Genomic DNA, 19,933 nt, shown 5'->3' with positions numbered 1-19,933 from the left:
CATCTGGAGCTTGTGAAGGACTTCTCAGTCATGCAGGACTCCTGTTCACTGCTAAACAGTTACAGCTTCACAGAAAGAACCTTGAGAGCAAACTGCTGCTGAAGCTTAACCATCACCTCACTGAGTGAAGAAATGGCACATTTTTGCTAAATATGCAGAAATAGATGCACACCCATACAACTTAGGGTAAACTGAGCTGCCTTGTTTTACTGTACATATGTTGAAGATGCCTCGTTCTAATGTTTTCTCTGACGCTGCTGTGTCATTTGGAGCAAAAATGAATATAAAGTTTACAGCATATCTTGTCACTGGAAATTGTTTGCACTGTTTATATATTTATATTATTTACTGTAGGTTTTGGTGAAAAAAGCTTTATGTTGTGAAAAACTGAAATCTGGAAATTAGAATTGTTGTGCCTTATTTTGTTGATGTTTTTACATATATTCCTTTTGAAAATACTAAAATTTGTATATTTATTTATTTTTGTTTGTCTGATAACATTTATTTAAAAAATAAATCGGACATTTCAAACAGTTACTCGCTACTTGAGTAGTCTTTTCGCCAAGTACTTTTTTATTCTTACTTGAGTAACTTTTTTGACGACTACTTTTCGCTTTTACTTGAGTAATAATATTTTCAAGTAATGCTACTCTTACTTGAGTACAATTTTTGGATACTCGACCCACCTCTGTACAGAACAAATATTTATATGTTGAAATATTTATGGACCTAACTGTATATACAAACATGATTCATAAAGACACAGGCACAGAAACGGGTAACTGTACAAGAAAGCCTTTGTTGCATAAAACGCTGCTATTTTCACAACTTCGTTTTCTTTTAGTGCTTTAAAAACTGAACTTGACGCGCAATAAGCTGCAATAACTTTCTGAGCAGCACCTGAATGCAGCACTGAACCAGAACCCACTCCGTCTGCTGTAGCGGCATCTAGCGGTCAGAAGTTCGAACAGCAGTTAAACAGCCAGACGGATAATCTCAGCGTCGTTGGTGCAGCGGATCAGACTGACCGCAGCGCGATCATACAGACACACACAGAATCTGCCTGTCTGTCGTTCTGTCTGCACGGATCCGCAGACGGTCAGCTGGTGAGCCGCACACAGACAGGACACGAGGCGGCCATGAACGCGGCGTGTTTCTGACAGCCTCCATCCGCATCCAGAGCGCAGCCGCTGCTTGTATCAGAGCGATCTGTGCTTTCAAAGCGGAGGAGGGGAGCACTGCAGCAGACATGCCGGGCCTGCTCCACATCACTCTGACCGGTGAGTCTCATTCTTTAATAATGTCTGATCTTTTTATTTCATGCAGCTATAATCACGGACCGCGACAGCATTTTGAGAACGATGGATATCCTACAACAAACACCCTCAATGAAAATATGAGGCTGACAGAATTCTTGGGAGACTTTGAAAACATCACAGACGAAGACGAAACTCACTACTGAGCGCCAAATGTGCGTTTTTTATTTAGTGCTGCAGGAAATAATAATAATAATAATAATAATAATAATAATAATAATAATAATAATAATAATAATAATAATAATAATAATAAATGAAATAAGGGTGTAACCAGCTGCCTGGGCGAGATCTCCTTTAATGTATCGCTCAGGTTAAATCCTGCGAAGTGGATGCAGGCTGGCAGTGTGTAGGAGGCGCGCAGTGCACTTAAATCAGTGGACACACACTGCAGTGTTTGACACACACACACACACACACACACACACACACACACACACACACACACACACACACACACACACACACACACACACAGAAGGCAGAACCAGCAGCACCAGACCAAAATCTCCTAGATATGTTTGATTCAGTTATTAACATGATCATATTTGTCATTTGACAAAAAATTGACTTTGATCAAATTCAATTTAGAAACAGAATAAATGTGAATTTAGAGTCACGATAAAAACCCGAATTGTTATTTTGTGGTGGCAGCTGCAGGAGAAAACCTGCCCATGTTTGAATTTCCAATATTTTTGCTTTTGTTGGATTCATTTTTGTCAGAAGACACATTGCAGCTTTTTTTTGTGAAATGTGGAGGTTCATCTTTGTGTCCGTGCTTAAAAAACTACAGGTATTATATGGCAGTTTGTTAAATAAGAAAGAATTCTTTATGGGGTTGGAAAGATTTGTGGGGTGGGCACAGGTCTTATAAGCTGATCTAAAGCTTAAAGCACGGAGGTTGATGGCTTAAGGCCAGTTCCCCGGGACATTATGTAGACTGTAGAGTAAAAATGTCCACTATTAGATTTTATCTGCCATGTCAACTTAAACTGATGGCATCCAGCAGTTTTAAAAAAGCGTAACAACAAAAGTAAATATGAAAAAATTTGCCTATATCTGTTCAAACATCCATAAATATGGATTAATGGAGTGAAATACTAAACCTCTATTCAAATTTTGAATCAAATTACACTAATTAGTTAAAGATAGTATGCATCTTAAGAAAACTGACTTATAGTAAGTTAATGTTTTCATAGTGACATATTCCCAGAGCTATAGTACTGCTTGGCCTGTTTGTATTGTTGGCAAAATACTTAATCACACAAACAAAAGTTAGATATTAGTAGATATGATTTATGGTCAGTCCTAGGTAGTTGCTAGGCATGTACAATTACATTTTTGTAGATTTAAATGAGATCTCATTAAAAACTGTTAAAATGAAAACGACAAGATGCTTTCATAGGGTGTTATAGGTGCTTAAATGCTATTAAACCAGTCATGTTAGATCCATGGTGAGAAGAAGGGAACATAGATAAAGATTTTGTGTATCATAGAATGATAACTCTAAGAATTAGCTTCCGAGATGGCAATATAGATAAAGCTAAAAACAAAAACAACAACCCAGAAACCTAAAGGCCTAGTACCATAGTGTAAAACAATTAGTTCCTAAAATTTTGGCATGGAGCACAGCATTTTTCTTTTATTATTAGAAAAATGAATTTTAGTTATATATCTTACTAGCATGCTAAGCTTTGATGAATTGTGTTATTACAATTAATGTGGTACATTAGCATCTCAGTTGGCTATATTCTCCAAAATGTAAAAAACTGTTCAAATTTACTCACATAAACAATCATGTAATTGAAAATGAATTTCAGTTTATTGCTAACGTTGATATTATAAAAACTAAATAGGCATGAACATAACGTTAGTTTGACCTGGTGTTCACTGCATCAAGATCCGGCCTGTATAAAATAAATTAGGCCACAGCTGTAAATTCTTCTTTAGTACAGTTTTTGCCAGCTCACAGCCATCCCATCACTCTGCAGCTACAGCATTTTAACTCGATAACAAAGTCCTGCCCAGTTGTTGTCTTCAAATCACAGTGGGCATAGTTACAGGACATATATTTATTCACAGGATGAGTCATCAGAAACTTTTATTTTTGCTCTCACAGCTATCTTATCCTCACAATGCAGCTGTTAAGACAACATTTCTTATTACACTAGAGTGATTTAAACAAATAATTGCACATCCTATCTATTTGTTATATTGTACCATGCAAGCTACATGCGATCATGATATACATACTACACACAGCAATACCTGGATGGTTTCTTAGCTTTAGGTTTGCTACATTAATCAAGAATGATGGTTGGTAATTTCTCACATCAATATTACATGCATGAGATCACATGTAATATAATCTATATATATTTTTTTCTTATTATTCTTTAATTAGACATATAACACTGCTCTATTTCTTTAATTGTGGTCTAAATATTTAAGTTGATCGTGTTGCATGTAATTTGGGATGAACTGATTGGAGTACTGCTCCACATTTTAAGGAGCCAACTGAAGTGGTGCAGGGATCTGACCAGGATGCTGCCTGGTCAGATGGATGTTTTTCCGGCATGTCCTGCTGGTAGGAGCCTCTGAAGACCCAGGGTACATTAGAAAGATTACATCTCTCAGCCTCCAGATGAGATGAGGAAGTGTCTGGAGACAGTGACGTCTAAACATCTCTCCTTAGTCTGCTACCCTTGTGACTTGGATTCAGATAAATAGATGGAGCAGTGACTGAACTCTTTGTATATACCTTTGGGTAGATGGATTACTAATGCAGTACCAGTGTGAAGCGAAAAACTTGCAAACAAAAGCTGAGGCCTAAGACCAAATACTGATCAAATATTGATCTCTTAGCTCATTATAATTCATGAGCAAGGAGCCCTTGATGTCAGAGCATTCTTTTAGAAAGAAAAGAGTTGGTGCTTTAGAGCTTGCTCTTAGCTTCTCGACATGCAAACAGCTACTTTGAAAACAGGCCAGATCAAATGTTTGTGTTTCAGGGTTGGAAATGTGAAGGTGGTGCTGAAGGTCCTTAATTCTACTTGGTGGTTTAGCATTTGATTGTAAAAACACATCAGATTGCATAGAAATCTATTCGGTCTTTAAGTGATGACGTGACGAATCCTGCTTCCGGGCCTAAAGTAGTCTGCGTTTAATATGGCTTTTGTGTTGTTAACATGTTTAATGTTTTGTATTTTCTTCTATTTAATCTCAAAAAGCTCCTAAAACAGTCAGTGATCACTGTTGACCTCACTCGGCTTTTATTACCCCTAATAATTTTAAAGTTTAGTTTTTAAAACCTTAAGATGTAAATACAGCCCAGCCCATGCAGCAGTGTATTAATGACTAACCTCGTATTATGGATGGATTATCTCAGTTGTTCTCCTGGCTGAAGTTTGGTCCGTTTACAGCATCCTGCCATGCGATTACATTTGTTCCTGACCAACGAGAATCCTCCCGTTAACTTTTATCGAGTGGAAAAAAGTTAGCGTGTTTATATTATGCTCACGTAGCTGTGTCGCTAGCGGTCACGTAGCACATCGTTATATACCAGCTAGCCAAACTTCAGTAACCATACAAACGTCACTGCTGTTTAGTTTCCTGTCTTCATTTATGTTGGAAGTGATAGCAGAGCTGTACGTTTGAATTTGTTTCCAAAATCCCTCAGTCAGGACATGCTATATTGTATTTAGATAGAAGCTAGCGAGCTAACTTCCTGCTAACTTCTAACTCCGTTAAATGTCATAAATTCCATTTTCATGGATGCCTGGATGTTAATCTCAGTTGCTACACCTGGTAGAGCAGAACACTGATCATTTTATTACAGATGAAAGACTTTAGACAGTTTTTCAACTCTCAGTGATGCCTTGATTTATGGACTTGCAGCGGAGTTTGAGCCCAGACACGGCTAGTGATGTCAGACTTAAAGACTGGATTGGAACACTGCTCTTGATCAAGTGTGTTCATTTATAAATAATGGTTCCTTACATCAAAAGCGGCCTTTGATAGCTTTGAGTGGTATAAATATGTAAAATTGTGCTTTTTTTGAAAACCAAAGATACCTTTAAACTTCAAATGCCAATTAATGTCCATTTTGTGAAGTCCCAATTAGACTATTAAAGGACAATAAAGCGTGGCGTGTGATCCCTCAGTCCTCTCAGTCACAACGTGTAGTTACAAAAAACCAAAGCATTCAGCTTGTGCCTAGTAGATGAATTCAAGGTGATTACGTCCATGTTTTTATATGATCTGTATGTAGCCACCTGGGGATATACCATGGTACCCATACTTATACACAGTTTATGATTTCAGCATTAAGTCTTTGTTGTTGTTAGAGGAGAGTTTAGTAGAAAGAACGTACTCTGATACTGACAGTGTTTGAGGCTTCAGTCATTCTGGCCTGAGGTTTTCACTTCTGCTGCATTAGCTCACTTGTACGATGTATATTCCTCTTGGGTATGTGGCATAATAATGCAGCATCTGTTCAGTAAGACTGAAAAGAACGCTGCATCAGTACCAACATAGCAAAATTTAAACTCACGAAGCACTGTTTTATATCTTTATGGCCAAATATTAATTGATCAGCGATGAATCAGGGAGTATCAGTTTTATATATGTTGTTTTTCTGCTGATTGTCTTAGGTTTTCCTGGAGAGCGTTAATTTTAACTAAATAAACTGCAACTCACATTATCTCAGGATAAAATAAGGACTGTTTCCTGTATGGATGCTTATGGATTCACCACAGTGTTGACTTGGGAATTTGGAAAGTACAAAGGAAAAATCCCAAAAGGTTGAATTTGTTCATCTGGACATAACGTTTTCAGTAGGAGAACGCTACGTTTTGTCACTCACCCAAGTGACTTCTTCAGTCACTTGGATTGCTTTAATAATAAGGAATTAAAGCGACAGAAACAGGGCTGTTCTCCTCTAGGTGATGAATCCCTCATCTCTCCCTCCTCCCATCTGTGGGGGACTGTGGGGTTGTGGTGTTGGGCTAGAGAGCTTAGCATGCTGCAGACATGTTTGAGATATGTTGTCTATGATATTGTAATCTGCTCACTTAGCCTTTGAGGTCAGACAGCCATCTGTGGTCTCAGACGGCTACATATGGGTGGTTACAGTGAGTGCTCCCCCTCCATTAGGGATTAGTGATGGATGCATAAGTGATGGATGCAGGAATTGGTCAATTTATATTAAAAAAAGACAGCTGGAGAAGTTAGCAATTAAACAACAAACGGATGAGCAGGTGATACTAGCAACCCTAAATGATGAAAAGGCACAATAGGGGTGTGTAACACATTTGGGAGACTGCTGTGCCTTCATTCTAAAATTAATTTATGAGCTCCTTATTAGCAGTTGCAGCTATAAGCTTGAGTTTATCTATAATTACTTACTAATAGCCAGCTACAGATGACTAACTGTGAATTAAAAACAAGAAACCAAGACAGTATTGTAATAAAAAGACACACAAACTAAACAGCTAAAATGTGTTCTTATTAACTGGTTCAGTAATGTGAAATAGTTACAACAATGGCTCTTGTTGCTCGACATCAATGTTCATCCGATTGGTCTCATGTACTGATCTGTGTTCATGTACACATTCTCTTTCCATTTCAGTTGTTTTTTAAAATTGTTTTCCATCACTGAAAGCTACCTTGCACAGTTTAGGCATCAGAACTACTCGGTTACGGTTAGAAAACACAACTGTTGGTGCTTTTTGTTCTCCTCTGAAGATTTTCTATAGTCATGCTGACTGTAAACAGGACAATCTGTCAAATTGCCTTTTTTCTGACTGCTTTACCAAAGCCATTCATGACAGCTTATATACCATTTATAAACAGTACAGTATTCTATTATGCAGGTAGTGATAAACTGTAATTAAGCCCTGCATTAATTAGTGAACACTCAAATGAATAGTGAATCAATTAGCAAATGAAGGAATTAGTGCAGTAAGATGTCATGGGAGTCCAATAAGATACTGAGAGAAATTTAAATACAAAATGAAAGAGCTGTCACTGATGTTCCAAGCTCAGCAGTGAATATAACACTTCTTTGATTTGAGAGTTCTGTATTTAACAGTAAATTAAATCTCTTTAATGTGCAATAGAGTCTATAGAGTGCTCCTATCTCTGCTCTGCCCCTGGACTGCTGTTCTTCAAAGTGTGCTGAGTAACAAAACAAGGAGTGCTGCAATTCTGCATCGGGAATTAGTTAAACGGATTTCATCTGTCAGTTCATTTAATTTTAATTGTTTTTTTATAGTTTTTACTTTATTTTTTCATTGTGAGCCACTGTAAGTTTTTTTAAATTCAGCGTATAAGAGCAGATGATGTCCAGATGTTCAGAGCAGAGGATCGACAGCTGACAAGCTGTAATTGCAGCAAAACCTTCATAACAAGTTTTATTCCATCTGAGCCAGAAATGTGAACTTCAAACATGTGAAAATCACACTTTGTGTGTGTGTGTCTATCAGGAAAGCTTTAATTCACATATTTCCATTTTCCACCCTTTGTAGAGATTATGTTTGATTTGTTTCCTTAAATTCTGTTTTCTTTACACATTTTCTCAGTATACTATTAATCAGTGGCAGTTAGTTTCAGGCTATGCTACCGCTCCAGTGTGATTAACTGCAGTGGTACATTCTAGTATCAGCTCTAGTGTTTTTTTGCTTTCTTCCCTGTAGCTCTTCTGGCCAGCTGTGATGCCTTCAGGCTGGGTTCTTCCCACCGTGTAATTCCCCTCAATGCTCCGGCAGCTCATCTCTTCAGGGATGAAAGTCCAGCCAAGTCAAGTTTCATCCTGGAGTTAGTGAGAACCAAACGTCATTTGGTCCAGGAGTTAGTGCGAGCCCAGCCTCATTTGGTTCATGACATGGGTTGGCCAGAGATACATGAAACGTCACGCTCACAGACCAAGATGGAGTCAGCTAACTCATCTCAGTTGAGCGCACCACCATCTGCGAGTCAGGTGGCAAGAGCTCATGCAGCTGTGGATGACAACCTGGATGTGGAAGATGAGATGGAGGTGAGGGCACGTTGCTTTTGTGTTTTGTAACAGATTAACTGAAATCCTTTAGATGAATTACGGAGAGCCGAACTGGAAAATAGCCACGCAATTTAGTTTGGCCGTTTTGTCTTTGCTTATGTGAAAAAAATCTCATCTTTTCATTACTTGCAGTATGTTTTTTAAGTCTTGCACAAATAGTTACAACATGAAAAACATGGAGGCACCGCTGCTGCCCTTTAAATTACACTCTGTAGGAGCAGAAATCGTGTAAATAACAACATGAAATAATGATGAATCATTCCTTTGATCATTCTGAGCCCAGCTTTTTTATTTATTTATTTTTTTGTTTAATGCCAGTTTATCATCATTATTAAACCGGATTTTTTTGGAATCAAGGAAGAGAGGCTGAAAGGATAAATAGTTTTGAAAAGCTCTGAAACAATGTTGTATCCTTGCTTTCATTTAAGAAATATTTCTGCCTAGTTTGTCTAATTTCATCTGCTCATGTGGTTATTCTGCAGCTGATCATTTATTAGTTTCTCTCAGCGTGTCTGTATATCTGACCAAATATTTGTCTGCTTTCAGCGTATGGTTCATCTGGCAGTTCCACAAGATGCAGAAACCTACACTGTAAATCCAGACTTCGCTGACCCAGAGGCGGAGCTTCTCAGCGGGCCAGGAGCTGGCGATTCTTCCCAGGAAGCTTCTGGGTTCTATGGAACAGATATGGAGGACAGAGACAGAGGAGAAGAGGGCCCAGAGGACCGAGAGAGAAGAGGAGGAGAAGACGAGTGGGAGAAAGAGGCAGGGGAGGAAAACGAGAGCAAGGGGAAAAAGGAAGACGAGAAGGGAAGAGCGAGAGACGATCAACATGTTTTGGATGCCTTTGAGGTCAACCACACAACACCAGATCTCGATGCTCTGATTGGTTAGTAAAAATCGTTTCCCTTATTAAAAACACATCCTCATGCAGCTTCTTTGTGTTTGGGATTTAGTTCTCTACCAAAGCCCGCTGTCATTCAGCAGGAAGTTGCATCTTCAGAGACTTTATTGTTATTCCACAGATGTCTGGGACCAAATGTTTGCCTGGGAAAAAACAATTTTAAATCAACATTTTTACAGACTGTGCTGCTCCACTTTGGTGGGCAAACATTATGTCTGCATCTCAAGCTGTTGTGGGAAGCGAGTTATGATACTGTGTTGGGGGAAAACTCTGCAAAAGACCCAGGAGAAATAAAGACACAATGAGACAAAGTTACTTTCTTTATCAAACGTGTACACGGGTGAGCTGCGAAGAACAACTCACGTCGTGAACAGAGGCTTGGCACTTTTTATAGGAAAGACAGTGAGAACAGGATAAGAAAATAATAAACAGATAAAATAAACAACTCCATATGTGGCGCTAGTCTCGTCAGCAGAGAGCTGGGAGAAAGCTGTGAGAGATAAAACAATCTAAAACAATATGTCCCAAAACAATATGTCTTTGCTGGGAAAGTCTAAAAGGATAATTCTAAACTAATCTAACCATAGACAAAGGGCATCTTTGTACATTTAAAAGAAGGTAAAGAAACATAGAATCATTTTTCCTGTAACATATTCCCTCCTGTTTTAACTTATTTTAAATGTACACAACAATTGTCTGTGAAGGTTATTTATCAAGTATCCTTAGCAATTTTTTAATTGTCAAAATGTCAGCATAACAGAAATGTAAATCATGTGGGCTAAAGAATGAAACAAATAAAAGAATAAAAGAATTAAGGAAAATACAGTAAAAGAAAGTATAAAAGTAATAATGAAGAAAAATAATAAAACTAAAACTACAAAAAATAAAAGAAAATAAAAGAATAAGAAAACCTTATGTTGTACCTGTATAAACTACTAATGTGTTAATCAGTGCATGATCACTTGACAAGTCATTTTTAATCACCACGTCATTTATTAGCAGCTATTACAAGTTCCTCTAACAGAATTGCAACGGGATGCTGTTCTTCTTGAGGCACGGAAACATAAGCAGTCATTGTAGTTGTTATCATCTTTGAAATCATTACTCTTAGACATGGCAACACACACAACACTAATATGAGCAGTGCTATCATGATGAGACCTAGAAGGACAAACGGTTTTGCTACAGCAGCCAGCCATGAACCGCCGAACAGCCAGTCCAGCCAGCCTTGTGCTGTAGCTGCTCCAGGTGTGTGGTCAGTGAGATATTGTTGCAGAACGGTCAAATTCTGCAAAGCTTCATAAATGTCTCCTCCAGCTTCGTATCCATCAGGGATAAAAGTGCAACATGTCTCCCCGATCAGCTTGCAAACTCCTCCTTGTGATGCTGTTAGCAGGTCTAGAGTCAGTCTGTTCTGCAGTACCATCGTTCTGATGGCCTGCTGTTCTCCTGCTAAAGCCGGTCCCAGGGTCTTTGTCAAAGTTGATGTTTCGTAGCAGAGCATATCGGTTGACCTCCACATGATCCCGCACCTCGGCAGCTCCAATGCCGGGGATCAAGCTCTGTAAGAATTTCACTCCTCCTCAGATGCGAAACTCTGGTTCCTTTACTGCTTGGTGCCGTCCGTGCACATCCTGTCTGGTAATGAGTCTTTGTTTGTAGTATCATTCGGTAGATAGGTGAGTAGGCAGCTCCCCCACTGCCCGCGATCCATTGTTCATCACACATACTGGCAGTTGCGCTGCGTTCAGCCTGTTCAGTAGAATTACATCAGGCAGTGGGTCTGAGACTTGGGGCCAGGTCAGTAGGTAGGTCTGTCCGGAACAGTTCACATTTGTGGGTGATGATGACCTCCAGGTTGCTTTTGCTGGGATGCTGTAGTTGGCCTTGGACCAAAGAGTACCGTAGCCTGGATGTGTTGCCAGGCCCAACAGGCACCAACTGCGATCTTCAGGTATGCTGTACGGCCACAGGCCAGACGTCTGCGAGGATAGGGGCATATGGGTACATGCATAGCAGTCGGTTTTATTATTCAAGTGAGCTGTAGTGTTCATAAACTGCCACCAGAAGTTAGTAGCGTAGCCATGGGGAAGCTTGGTGTACTTTCCTTTGTCATACAGTGTCTGCCTTTTCTTCATATAGCGTGACTTGTTGTCCCTCACGGAAGCAAAGATGAGGAGCCCGGCCAGGGTCAGGGCCGCTGCAGTTATTAGGAGCCACCACCTCATGACAACAGGACACACCCTCCTGTCGTGAGTAGACCCCCCGGCCAGAAAGGCTGTTCCCTCCACCGGGCGAGATCACGACAATTGGGCGAGCCTGTGTCGGCTGAGTTTAGATGGCTTCACTTACTCGCCTGCAATGGCTCTGATGGATCCAAGATGGTCGTTCCGCTATTTTGCAAGCGGTGGGCGTGGCGAGGAGAACCTGATGTGGTCCCTCCCACCTGGGTGCGCTCCAGTTTTTCCTTTGGAGCACCTTGATCAGAACCCAGACACCGGGCTGTAATCTGCAAGACACTTGATAGACATCATTACATTCTTCGTTATTTACAATCATCTCTTTATTTTCCTACAACTTAGACATACATTTTGCTACTGAAATTGTATCTGCCTTTTTCACTGGGTAGATTTCTGGCCACTTTGAGAATACATCTATAACCACTAGGGCGTATTTTTACCCTTGGCATTCATTTAGCTCAATAAAGTCCATGTGGATTGTGTGAAAAAGATAAGGTGGTGTGGGAAAACGGCCTCTTTTTGGTCTTAGATTATCCCTGAGCATTATATTTTTGACACGTCATGCACGTTCTGACAAATTGTTTTGCTGAGGTTTCAAAATTTACAGTGTAGAAATGAGAGTTGACAATACTGGTCAGTCCCCCCGTTGACAAATGCGGCCGTTTCGTGGAGGGATTTTGGCAACACTGGCTTGCCATAACACATCATTAAGTTGTTTGTCAGAACTGCACCGTGTTTTAGCCATTTTGTCTGTTCGGCTGTGCTTGCTGCTTTTTGTTCATTTTGCAACACATCCAGTGGAATCTGATGCGTGTTTACTGCCATCAATGTAATGTTTGTCGTTTGTGCCGCCTGTTTTGCTGCTCTGTCAGCAAAGTTATTGCCTGTAGTAATGAAAGAGCCATCAGTTTTGTGTGCTGCACATTTACACAATGCGAGTTGTTGTGGTAAATGTATTACAGTCAGTAGGCGTTGTAGCAGGCTGGCATGCTGAACCGGTTTTCCGGTTGGTCTAATCATTCCTCTGTTTTGCCAAATTTTTTGCAAAATGATGCACAGCAGAGAAAACATACTGGCTGTTTGTATGTATATTTATTAGTTTGTCTTTGTGTATTGCACTTTCGCGTATCACAGCTATCAGCTCAGCGCTCTGTGCAGGACATGAAGAAGAAAGTGGTTTTGCTTCTATTATTTTACTATCTGTGGTTACTGCGTAACCTACACAATTTCGGCCTGTGCTGTAAGGTCAAATGCTGTTCTCCTAGCTTCCACACTTGCTGATCATAAGGTGGATCTGGGCCTGGAGTTTGTTTAAATCTCAGACTCTTGTGATACTCGGTTGGTTTCTGGAAAGGGGATGTGGCGGGTGTGTGTTGATGGGCCACATCGTGTAGTGCTTTTAGCTCTGGTACAGTGAGAGTCCAGTAATAATGTGGAACACCGTAGCCTTGAGAGAGACACACGCGGCTACTGTTTTCTGTGTTAGTGCTATCTGGCTCTGGTGGGGTGTCATTTAGCATGCACTTAGCAGTCATGCCATTCTTTTCTGGTATTACACCTATCTTAAGTTTTGTCAGAGCGTCTCTACCTAGCAAATTTACTGGACACGACGGGTCATATATGCATTTAATAAAGCACCTGCGGCCACTTTCTGTATGTACTAGTTCTAAAGGGGCAGTTAATTGTTGTACAGTTGTGTGGCCTGAAACTGACTTTACAACTAATTTGTCCTTTGAAAACTGTAAGTTCGTAAGTGGCTGCCTCAAAACTGTTTTGCATTATTTCTCTGTGGCCTACTCCTACAATCTCGTGTGAAGTGACCTTCCTCTCCACAGTTCTAGCAGGCGTTGTCTCTATGTTATCTGCTGTTTCTGCGTGGCTGTCTGCAGCCTTGGTGTTTGTGACTTTGCTCGCCTCTCTGTTCCTGATAGCCACCTGCGGATTAGTGCTTTAGTCTATTGTCAACACGTCAGCCTTATTTTTAAGTTACAGAATGCTTCTTCTTTTTTCTCTTCTCTATAGATGCAACACTAGATTTTCACTTAAGGCATTTTTAAATAATTTCTAGTTTTTCAAACAAATCATGCATCTCATACATTTCAAACTTTGAAGTTAGGGTTGTTTCCCATTTATACATACATATATATATATTTAAACTTTGCATTGCTCACAGCTCTAAACCTAGGCATTTTTCAATCATATGCCTAATCACCATGTGTCAAGTATTGTCACAAGTTCGTTTAAATTTGTTTCCAAAACCAACAAAATAATCAAACAAAAACAAAAACATAAACGTGTCAGGACACAAAAGAAAAAAGAAAAATGCTGCCATCCGAACAAGGCAGAAGTCTGCATATGTTGGCTTTTAATAGCATGCAGCTTGTAACATGGTAGACTAATGTGCCTGTGTTAATTCAGCTCCATATTATTGTGTGAAGTTGCACTGGGTTGGGAGTGGTTTTGTGTGTGTCACATTTTTGGTGAGCCAATGGCTGGAATGGGGTTGGACTAATTAGAGGCAGGTGTACTTGATTGCACTGATACACTGGTCTACTTATAGCCCACACTACAAACACTGCTGTGTCGTTTTGTCTCTCTGTGCAGGTATGTAATGTGATGAAATCAGATATGTTTGGGATGGATGGGTTTTGCGCTATGAATTTTATATTAAGTGTGTCGTTTTGTCTCTCTGTGCAGTCCAGGGCCTATTATATGCCACAGCCTAAAGGCAGCAGGGTTGCAGAGGCTTGAGTGACCACTGACTATATGCTTGCAGGGTGGTGGGTCTCCAAGGACAACTTCTAACCCTGTTAAAGGCAACATGTGGAGTGTAACTTGGCCATGTGGCATAGCTGGCTCTGGCCTTGGGACTGTGTGTTTTTATACAATTCATAAGTGGGACACTGGACTGTTTTATTTTTTTATCTCTTGATATATTTTTCGTCAATAAATTATCTTTTAGAATTTTATTGACTGTCATCTTTTTGCCCACGACTGAGACGGTTGGTCAGACCTAGAGTCTTTCTTTGGGTGTGTTACAGCAGCTTCTGCTCTTAAAGAAACAAAAAAGAAAAGAAAATGTGTAACATGCTCATCAGCTTAGCAGTGTCTACATATTTAATTCAGCTTCTCAATCCTGTAGTTTTAGCTGTTGTCTACAGGGTTTTGCTTATTGGTTGTTATTATAGGTGTGCTCTATCTCCGCAATGTGTCATTCTAGGATGATAGGTTTCAAGCTGGTCAAGTGCCTCTACGCACTTCATTAGTTTAGTTATTCTCTGTATTGTCTTCATCTCACATGTCATTACACTGAGTTTCAGCAAACCTTAAGCTTGATGCAGACTACTGCTTAACAATTATCCACCTCACATCATAACCGATTAAGGTGCCTCTTCATATTAATATTATGTCATTGTTAATATTATCCTCTTTGTCTTATATAACAGCAATAGCATATTATAATATTTTATTAGTGTGTACCATTATACTACTACTGAGCCAATTTGATAGTTAGGATCATCTTATTCAGCAAACAGATAATTTAGAATTCATCCAATCTGCGGTCACATTTGTTCTCTCTGTTGCATGGCGGACCAGGCAGTTCTATTATAATATATTATTTATATTTTATTTTGTATCCATCAAGGGCTTCAGATGACCTGCAGTATCATCCTTTTCCCAAGGTGGAGACAGTTACCTTTTCACACACTGTCCTTGGCTGAACAGTGACACAGCCTTAATATACCTTATTTATTTTATTAAAATATTTTCGTGTGAATTATTTGCTTTATATTCATTTTATACATGCTGGGCATGGTCATCATGCCAACTGTGTTTCATTGTTAATATCACTTTACAGGTTGTTATCCTTGCTATTATTAATTTCAAATACTCTAAAGATAATTTCTACTGTAATTTTCCCTTTGTTCATCTTTATTTCGTACTTTTTATATTTATATCTACTCAGTGGGGTCTGTTTTCAACCCTTTTAAACTACTTCAAACTACTTTGATCTCTAGTTTTCACTTAATAAGGGATTATTAAGTTCTTCCTGATATGGGTGGTGCTGCAGATGCGGCTGCAGGAATGAGTGATGGCTTTCTAAAAGGGTTGTGGGAACTGCACAGTGTCTCGTCTTCTGGTTTTACTAAACTGGCAGTTGAGTTCTATTCTTCTGACTGTTTATATTTTGTTTTCTTAAATCTCTCAGTTTACAGACACTGTTTTTGTCCGGCGTCTGGACTTTTCTTTTCTCACCACTGCTCGTCAGCAGGAGTGAGTTTTAATTTCACTTGCTTGATTACCCATCTTATTTATGTATTTACTTATTTTTGTTTAAGTAATATATACACAATACAGCTGCTATCACCTTCGCTGGTATTAGAGACGAGAGTGGTTGCTCACACGCCCTTCTACTTTCGGACTATTTCCAAAAGCGGTGTGAACTTTACGAGACGGAACTCGACCGTTCTCTCAACTCACCAGCACGTCAGTGAATAGCAGTAAAAGAAAAACACAGGAGCAGCTCAGTCTCTTATTGGACCGTGAAAATTCAGCTTGCTCCGTTAATTAAAACAATACACACACACATTCACACCTATTCGCGCGATCGGAACCCTTATCATAAGGGGAGCTGCCAGTCTTTCTATAGACGAGCTACTTATTCCCTAGACCCTGTCTAGACCCAGCTGGGGGAGCTACCCAGAGCTCCAAACCTAACCCACAGAAGTGGGGAGCTTCCAGTCGACGAGCTCCAAGCTACCAGCCGACGAGCTACTTTAAACCTAACCCACAGAAGTGGGGAGCTACCAGTCGACGAGCTACTTTCGCTATTTTAAATTCCCTGAATTTAAAATTCCCTGAATTTAAAATACGCTTTTACGCAAAATTGTGTCAGTGTGTCTGTATCTACCTGGTCAGTGTCGCCGGGTCTGGTCCACCTCGATCGGGTCCCACCACCGTGGGTCGCTTTCTAAGACGTTGGCCAAGACCCGAATTTAAACGCTCTTGGACTTTTATCACACACCTGGTGTGTGAGCTGTCGACAGACGAACAACGTGGACTGGTCACGGAGATGGGACACGATGGAGGCGCTCCGGCTCCGAAGGACCAAGAAATGTTGGGGGAAAACTCTGCAAAAGACCCAGGAGAAATAAAGACACAATGAGACAAAGTTACTTTCTTTATCAAACGTGTACACGGGTGAGCTGCGAAGAACAACTCACGTCGTGAACAGAGGCTTGGCACTTTTTATAGGAAAGACAGTGAGAACAGGATAAGAAAATAATAAACAGATAAAATAAACAACTCCATATGTGGCGCTAGTCTCGTCAGCAGAGAGCTGGGAGAAAGCTGTGAGAGATAAAACAATCTAAAACAATATGTCCCAAAACAATATGTCTTTGCTGGGAAAGTCTAAAAGGATAATTCTAAACTAATCTAACCATAGACAAAGGGCATCTTTGTACATTTAAAAGAAGGTAAAGAAACATAGAATCATTTTTCCTGTAACATACTGGTTCTTAAATATTGATTTTTGCCAAGGGTAAAAATTCAGTCTGGGTATATAGAAATGTGGGAAAGCACCTGAAGATACAACCAACTGCTGGAGAAGAAGAGATAAAGGCATAGCCTGTATGTAAAAGATGGGCATATTTTCTGGGTCTGAAAGAGATTTTTTTTTCAGGTTTACTTCAGGTATTTCACAAAGGATTTGAAGACTAATAATTTCTTCCTCATATTCAAAGTCAAATTTGCACAGTTCTTATATATTTATATATATATATATATATATATATATATATATATATATATATATATATATATATATATATATATATATAAAAAATTTATTTATTTTTTTTGTGTTGTACCTCGTCAATCTCTATCTGTGAGAGGTAATCGGAGCACTAGGTGCGGTGACTCCCAAGCTAGGTGAGTGGCTCCAGCAGATCCCGGGAACAACATTGGAGATCTCTGTCCAGAAGAGCGCAGTCCTGGGAACAGCTAAGATACTGCGCAGGACCCTCAAGCTCCCAGGCCTCTGGTAGAGGACCCGAGCTTGAAGGATAAACCGCCCGCAGGGGCGTGCTGGGTGTTTTTTTTATATATATATATATATATATATATATATATATATATATATAACATTTAACAACCGGCGTAATTAATTTTGTTCCTTTAACTGGTTCCGTATCTCCTGTGACTTTGTGTCTTTGATAAGCTGCCAAATCCTCAGCACTACAGACAGTGGACTCAAAGAAACAACATATGTTTGTGACATGTCTCAATGTGTCACACAGGCTACAGTCCATCTTTCAACCCCTCCTCCTCCGAGCAGTCCAGCATCTCCATCCCAGCAGAGGGACCTGATTCTGGGCCAGAGGAGCATCGCGCATCCCCCGTTCTAAAGGTGAGGATAGAGAAATTAACCTATTTATCTGTGTGAATGTAACTCAGACTGGTTATTAAGCTGGGTGGTTACCATAAACTTAATCATTTAACTGAACTTACAGATTCAGGAAAAGCAACAAAACAAGGACTAATGTGATATTTGCTATACAGGTGGGTCCTTTAGATAAAGAGCTGTGGGAAGCAGAGCGGGAAGAAGATTTCCTTTCTAGCGGATATGGAGGCCTTCGCTCCTCCATCACTACCACTACTAGCACATCAAGTGCTGCTGGAGATGCTGTAGGAACAGCCTCCCCAGAGACCGACACTGGCACAGACTTTGGGCTGCTGGGAAGTTATACAAAAGGTACACTAAAGCAGTTTCCTTGTTTTATGTTGTTCCCTGTTCCCCTGTGAGATATCAACGTTTGTTTCTGTAATGTTCTTTTATTTATGTACCCTTGTGCTTTGTATTTCCTGTTTACGTGGGATAAAATGTTTGTGCTACATGGGACATTTCAGGAAATCCAGCTATCGCCTGAAATTTTTTGATAGTGACGCTGTTTTTTATTCTTTTCTCTCTGTATGTTTATTGAGGCGTAACATTAATTAATAACAGATACAGATTTTCTGTATCTGTTATTAGAATAGTTTCTCTTTGGTATTATCAGTATGTTTTGGGGTAAATGTGATGTGGTCAGCAGTGTTTTTTACCTTGGAACCGTCCCATGGATGCCATTTTTGCCCAGTCTCCTTCTTATTTTTGAATCATGAACTTTGAGGCAGGTGAGGCCTGCGGTTCTTTAGATGTTGCTTTGGGTTCTTTTGAGGATAAGTTGTTGATGCACTATTGGAGTTATATTTGTAGGCCAGTCAATCCTGGGAAGCTTTCTCTGTTTTTCCAGTGGTTCAGTGGAGTCCCCAAGAATTACAAATACGTTTTAAACCCTTTCCTGAGATATACAGTCCTGATCAAAATTTTAAGACCACTTGGAAAATGGCAAAAAATCATACTTTGCATTGTTGGGTCTTAACAAGGTTTCAGGTAGAGCTTCAACATGCAACAAGAAGAAATGGGAGTGAGCCAAAACATTTTTGAGCATGAAATTTATTGAAAACAACGCTTAAACTGAAATGGGCTGTTTTACAGCTGATTTAGGACCACACCTCCAAAAAAAAAACCCCAAACCCCCCAAAACAAAAATCAAAGTTTAAGCCTTGTTTTCAATAAATTGCATGCTCAAAAAATGCTTTGTCTCACTCCCATTTCTTCTTGTTGCATGTTGAAGGTCAACTTAGAACCTTTTAAAAATCTGACCATGCAAAACATGATTTCTTGCCAATTTAATTCATTTTTCCTTTTTAAAGTTGGCATTTAAATGTGTGAATGACCTTGTGCAGCATTCAGTCAGTCATTCAGCAGAAAAGGTGTAAGCACAAGATAAGCTGTTAGCGGAGAAGATTGTAAACTACCAATAGTTAGAAAACTGCCACAAGAAATAAAAACAAAAAAGATTTAACGCAAAGGGATGATATTATTATTGTTATTAGTGATGTTTTCTGTCTGATCTTATATTTGTATTGAAACATTGTGTCTTAAAAGCCTAACCAGGGACAAAGTTGGCAAGTTAACTTTGGTTAGAAGGGGTATAGACACTGCATCTGTTACATTGTGTTTAAATGCATCAATGTTTGATAAACGGTCAAATCCTCTGTTTTATAAAAATATAAAATGCATACAAACTATAATCTTCTCAGGTCAGATGTTTGTGTGGACTACATAAGAAGTATTCTGATCAACAGATGTTATTGCTTTAAGATGGAGCCAGGACAGATGTTTAGCCTTATGTTGAAGTGAGGTAACCATCTGCTGACTGGCATTAAAATGATATCAATTCTCTTAAGGCTAAGAAGATACACGTATTTCACAAAATCAAACCATTCCTTGTATCCAGCACTCAGCAGGTTTGCTCTGGTGTCATTTAATTTAGGATGTCTGTCATTTTTATTTGTTGTTAACTGTAAT

At 39.5% G+C, this 19,933-nt stretch overlaps 1 protein-coding gene across 1 annotated transcript in view; it reads left to right on the top strand.

The window, feature by feature from the left end:
• The first annotated feature begins 1,003 nt into the window (after positions 1–1,003).
• The window catches only part of podxl2 (podocalyxin-like 2), a 31,108-nt gene continuing 12,178 nt past the window's right edge, over positions 1,004–19,933 (top strand). The window contains exons 1-5 of the mRNA XM_085407148.1: positions 1,004–1,280; positions 8,012–8,352; positions 8,920–9,262; positions 17,820–17,929; positions 18,082–18,274. Of these exons, the coding sequence (XP_085263274.1) occupies positions 1,250–1,280; positions 8,012–8,352; positions 8,920–9,262; positions 17,820–17,929; positions 18,082–18,274 (1,018 nt within the window). The 5' untranslated portion in view covers positions 1,004–1,249. The remainder of the gene's footprint in view (positions 1,281–8,011; positions 8,353–8,919; positions 9,263–17,819; positions 17,930–18,081; positions 18,275–19,933) is intronic.

Source organism: Rhamphochromis longiceps, linkage group LG5 (genome assembly GCF_057381845.1).
Source record: "Rhamphochromis longiceps isolate RC_006_pf linkage group LG5, R_longiceps_female_GT1.1, whole genome shotgun sequence".
Taxonomy (NCBI): domain Eukaryota; kingdom Metazoa; phylum Chordata; class Actinopteri; order Cichliformes; family Cichlidae; genus Rhamphochromis; species Rhamphochromis longiceps.
The sequence above is the reverse complement of the archived record's forward strand: the minus strand, read 5'-3'. Positions and strand labels throughout refer to the sequence as shown.